The sequence below is a fragment of the Henckelia pumila genome, chromosome 1 (genome assembly GCF_033568475.1).
Source record: "Henckelia pumila isolate YLH828 chromosome 1, ASM3356847v2, whole genome shotgun sequence".
NCBI lineage: Eukaryota > Viridiplantae > Streptophyta > Magnoliopsida > Lamiales > Gesneriaceae > Henckelia > Henckelia pumila.
Genome location: NC_133120.1, coordinates 8274496 through 8280260, shown reverse-complemented (window position 1 = coordinate 8280260; position 5765 = coordinate 8274496). Strand labels below are relative to the sequence as shown.

The window sequence follows — 5765 nt, the reverse complement described above, 5'->3', positions numbered from 1 at the left end:
CTCCTTTTGATACATAATAACGCGAGAGAAAAATATAAGAATTATTTTTATGGAATGAAAAGATAACCTATATAATCGAGAGACGTAGGGAGTATATTAATATAATTCAATACACCTTAAAATGAGCAGATAACTCCTTTTGATACATAATAACGCGAGAGAAAAATTTAAGAATTATTTTGATGGCTCTTGCCTCCACATCATAAAAGTTATAAAGATGCAGCACATGTGTGTTTATGGTAAAACCTACTAGCTAAAATGTAAATAAACCAGAAGCAAACAAAGAGCATTATATATAGGATACTCTTTTAAGGTCTTACACAATGGAGAAAATACATTGCATTATCAATATATGACTTAACAAGTCGATGTTCACAACCATTCTCAAACACACAGGGATAAAATAAAAATACAGAAAACCACTAGCACCAGACAAATACGAGATATAGCACGTGCACCACGGCGTTTGTAGATCTCGAGAAACGTGCATCGTCTTTGAATAGCCTCAGCACCGGGCTCATCCGTCGAAAAGGGAGCTGGTGTGATCTGAATTGAATCTCACAGTACTAGAGGTTGAGCCCCCAAAGGTTCCAACATTATTTTCATATTGAATAATATTACGGTAGAGGTTAGCTCCATCTTTCGATATGAAATCTTCCCAAGTGCATTATTTTAACATTGAACATCTAAGCTCTCTTCGTTTTTTTTTTTTTTTTTTTGCCTAACTTAGTTTTGAACCCAAGAATCCAAAGTGATCAGCCAAATCATCCCCACCCTCCGCAATACCAAGCGTCCCAATTTCTTCAATCCCCTCATTTATCAATTCTTCCCAAAAACAACCATCAGTTGGATAATTTTCCAACGTTTTTCCATCCATCATCAGTCGAGGTATTTGCATACTTGATGCCATATTCTCGAGCTCCGAGTCGCAAAATCTTGGGTTGCCCCAATACTCTCGAGGCTCTAGCTTAATGTAAAAGTCCCCATCCCGAGATTGCCCCATTCCAACATCATCTTTGTATGCATTTTCCATGCTTCCTTGGCCTATTTCTTGAAACCCAATTGTGGACAGATTGGTGTTGTCCCCTACCTGGAATACAAATTCTTCAAGCACCTCGGCGTTTTCCGAGACATGGTCTGATATCCTTCTCTTCCTTTTGCTGCTTGCTGCATCCTCAGACTCGCTATTCACGTCTTTTTGCTGCAATAAAATGGGGTTTTGTATAGCTTTTGCCAACAAACTCACAGTTTGCTTTTGCTTCGTCTCCGCCGCTTCAAGCCTTTGTCCCATTGATCTAAGCCATGATAAAGTGCTTTGCTGCTGCTGCCTTTGTTTGGCTATCTCCGTCGCTAGAACTTGTTTGTCGAAACTGATCAGACGATCAAATTCGGCATCCAATCCAAAACTTTTCACCCCCGCGGACGAGCCTGGACTTTGATTCGACGTTGGAGAGCTCGAAGATTGTGTCTTTCTTCTTCTGATGTTCTTCAGAAGATGCCTGTGTCCCCTTAGAAACTCTTCATGTGCAAACTCCCACTTATCTGGATCAACCTTCCTAAAGCCCTGGAATATTCATAGTCTATACTTCACAACATAGCACGCCTAGAATCATATCTTTCGAAATATATATATATATATATATATATAGCAAAAATCATACCTTTTCAGTATAAAATGCGGAATTTGACGAAAACTCTAAGCATCGGGGACATTTGCTTTTAAAATTTATGTTTTCAGTAGCCGGAGTGGACTAATTACATACTGACGGATCGAAATGATATATATATTTTTGGAATCGGAGCAGAGAGGTTTGTTACTCGATCACGTGCGAGAGACTTCGTCCCAAACTTAGAACCATTGCTGGAACAAAATGATATATATATATTTTTTCGAATTGGAACTGAAGTGCCTTACAATTGGGATCTCGACCCGGACCTCGTCCCAAATTTGAAACCATATTACCACATGAGCTACAAGTCATCTGCCATGCCATCGAAATGATTTTTGAGAACTTGAATCACAGAAACTTATACTAAGACAAAGCATATATTATTAATCTACACAAACTGTAATAAAAACTTCTACTTCTTCAATGTCCCGAATACTTAAATATTTCAGAAAGAAACCTTTTATACTGAGCCAGAAGAACTTTGGATATGTTTTATTTATTTTTGCCGAATAGAAAAACAAATTATTATGTAATGAATTCGGAGGAAAGCACGAAAGAATATTGCTCACATAAGTGTTGAGCTGCCTCACAAAACTTGAGAAATTATGGTGCTTGAAGTGCTTCGGGAGAAGATTCATTGCAAAGGTTTGAGGATCCCTAACAATAAAACTGTTATTACCTGGACTCCAAGAAACCAAATCATTCGTACTTGGATCCTCCACAAAATCGTAGGTTTTGCTGAGAAATGGGGGCGGCGCTGTCTCGAGTAAAGCCTCCAACGGCTGAGGGATCGGCTCCTCCTTGTCCCAATAACTCCATCCCATATACTCCTCCTTCACGGAACCTGTAGAAAAATCCATTGTTTTGTTAGGGATTTTCCGATCGAATTTACAAGATTTGTAATCAAATGTTTTTGAAGGATTAGCTAGCTAGCCCTTCACAATTTTCTGGGGTTATTAATTCTCAGGATAAATGGGATTCTAACAGACAAGAAGAAACAACATTGCTTTTCTTTTTCTTTTTTTCTTTTTTTCTCAAAAAGAATGGAAGAGGGGTTAGATTTCAGGGAAGATAGGAGAAGGCTTAAATAGAATTAAGGTGCTGATTTTTTCAATGGCCACTTGAATTCATTTATACATCATCTTTGAGGCAAGTGTTGAATACTTTAAACTTGATTATGTAATTATCATGTCGAGTAATGTATCCTCTGAAATCGTGAGATATGTCAACTTTAAATATATTTATAGTAAAATTTAATAATTTTTACATTAAAAAAAATACTTTTTGATGAGTAACCCAAATGAAAGATCGATATAAATAAAATAACTCATGAGACCGTTTAATAAAAATTTTCGTTTATATATATATATATATATTTCATCCGTATTTCATTTTTTATATATATTTAGTGAAGTTTATATATATTATAATATATATATAAACAATAAAGAAATCGAGGCTAAAATTTTACAATGTGCATAACTAGCAGCAGAGTAAATCCCTCAATGAATACCAATTTAATGCCAACTAGCAAGCGGCCCTAGCTACATTGAATGCACTGACACCACATCGGCACATCCTATTGTTACGTATCCAAAGAAAAATGAAAAGAATTTATTTTTAATATATATATGTATTTAAAAAAACCTCATATAGATCATAGATGAACTTTATATTTATAAAAGTTTGATTAGATTTTTAAAATAAATTCTTTTGTGCATAATTTCATCACGATATTCATGTTATGTGAATAAATTTGACAGTATAATTTAGATTATATCGGAATATTGAATAATAAGTTAATAACAGAGTCACATGAGATGGTCTTGTAAAAGTTTTGTTTATTTTTAAAATTGATGAAAATAATATATTTATGTATAATATAATGTAGTATATTAATTTTGTTGGGAAATCAATTATCAAGTTTTGGTGTTAAACAAATATTTAAAGAAAAATAAAGAAACTACTAAGTGCGTTTGGATTAAGAAGCTAGAAGAGAAAAAATGTTTTATTTTTTAAATTTTTTTTTTATTGTTTTAAATGTGTTTGGATAGATCTGCAATGCTTTTAAAAGCACTTATTTAAGTCAAAATAAGTGTTTTTTTAAAAGCTCATATTCAAATTGTTTTTTTTATAAATGAACTAAAAAAAAATGCTTTCAATGTATTTATCCAAAAACAAAATTAGTAAAGCTTTTACTTAAAAAAAATAATTTTAAAAGTCAACTAAAATCATTTTTTTAATCAAAATTCTTCTGTAACCAAACTGGAGTAACTCAACTGGACAAAGTTTGACAACCGAACTGAGTTACTCAACTGGACCATTCAATCGAAGTCAAGAAACAGTCCCAAGCTTAAATGGATATTTATACGACCGAACTAGACGAATGAACTTATCGAAAGATTCAAGAATGAACTAGTAGTGAAATTGAAGATTGGAAACAGCGACTGAACTCAGCACCTTGACTGAACCATAACTGAAAGATTATATCGAGTAGTCAAGGGTGTTCAACTGCAGTTTAGGGAGACTGACACTTTCTCAGTATATTCAAGAAAGTCAGTTTCAGTCACTTAACATTCCCTAAAAAATCAAAGTCCTTCAGATTTGAATTGTTACCTGTAAGGGAGAAGGATTGCACATAAACAGTTTAAGGTGTTGTCACAAGATGTTGACAATACCTACAATAACACCTTGAGTAATTTGCAGAGGAATATAATTTAAGCGTGAATAAAATAAACAAGCAACCAAATAAATAGACTCAAATGATTTAATCAAGAGTATAAAATACTCTTGCAACGCCTCATGGCAAAACTTTTGCTAGAAAATAATTCAAAGAGTTTTACAAACCCTAAAACTAGTGATTATTGTAAAAACCAATTTTCTCAACATATGTGAGAAAATACACAATAAAAGTTCTCCTAAAAATTCTATGCAAGATAGAATAATAAAACGAGACAAGGAAAAAAATCTTGAAGCCAAAACACGTGAGCAGCACACTTCTCCGATCAATGATCTTCAAGTGTTCTCAAAGCTTCAAGCAATCACGACCGATACGAGCTTTAGAAAAGTTTTCAGATCTCTTTATGAAGCTATTAAGTAACTCTCAAATTGTCGATATCTATCATTTTACTCGCCCCACTTAATATATAGGCAAGACTCCTTCTTGTCTTAGTTTCCTTGTAGGTGTGAGATTCCTCAAGATTTGATCATATCAAATCTACACAAATAAAGAAAGATATACGTTAGATATGATATGATAAAATTATACTAAGCTTAACAATATCTCAATCAATTTATTCAAGGAAATATATAACTTATCAAAGTTACTTCATGTCCAAGAAAGGCAAAATATATTTAATAAAATCTTTTCAAAACTTGAGAAATTTTAGGAATAAATATTCCTTTCAATCTCCCACTTTTTGTCTTTCTGGACAAAAAACATTTAATTCAAAAACAAATCAACTTAACTCCCCCTTAATCAAAACTCCCCCTGAATACTAAAACAGATTCTCCCCCTAAGTGTAAGCAGAGGTGTTGTCACGAGATGTTGGCAACATCTAGCTACAACACTTCAGAACAATAAGCAGATGTAAAAGGAGAAACATATAAACTATCAGATCAAACACATAAAAACAGTTTTGATTAATAGAGAAAAAAAAACAACTTAAACAAACTAATCAGCAAAAAAAACTAATAAATACTAAACCAACGAAAACCAACTAAAATTGATTGCTCTCAGATGGGCCATCAACATTAGCAGCATCTTCGTCAGTGGCAGCTGTATCACTTTCTTCTCCCCCTTTTGGTCCAGAAGGGCCAGCTCCACTTAGTAGTGATTCATAGTGAGCCTTTAACCCTTCATAATAGGCTAGATCAGCCTTAGCCTGTGCAATCTTCTGCTCAGCATGAAACAGTTGAGCTTGAATAAATGCAGTATCCTCATTCTGAGCAGTAGAGGGAGGTACAAAAATGGCAGTGGCAGAGAGGGTGTTGGCAACAACTACCACAACATCTTCGGCAACACTTGTTTTTGACCAAGGAAGATCTAACTTCCTATTCCCTTTCAGCAGTGCAGGTGCGATTTTAGCACTTCCC

The 5765-nt window shown here is 34.1% G+C and overlaps 1 protein-coding gene across 1 annotated transcript; it reads right to left on the bottom strand.

Annotated features, from left to right (window-relative positions):
- Window positions 1-276: 276 nt before the first annotated feature.
- LOC140885594 (heat stress transcription factor A-7a-like) lies at window positions 277-2796 on the bottom strand. The gene is made up of 2 exons (XM_073292541.1): window positions 2240-2796; window positions 277-1564 (listed from the first exon to the last, which is right to left on the bottom strand). Exons 1-2 carry the CDS (start codon window positions 2528-2530, stop codon window positions 722-724), a joined length of 1134 nt encoding a protein of 377 aa, XP_073148642.1. The 5' UTR covers window positions 2531-2796; the 3' UTR covers window positions 277-721.
- Window positions 2797-5765: the final 2969 nt, after the last annotated feature.

Excerpts from the sequence above, each read along its gene's own strand:
- LOC140885594 (XM_073292541.1), bottom strand. The coding sequence starts at position 2,530 with ATGGATTTTTCTACAGGTTCCGTGAAGGAGGAGTATATGGGATGGAGT. Across the intron at positions 1,565-2,239 it reads TGAGGCAGCTCAACACTTAT|GGCTTTAGGAAGGTTGATCC; the intron begins GTGAGCAATATT and ends TGAATATTCCAG.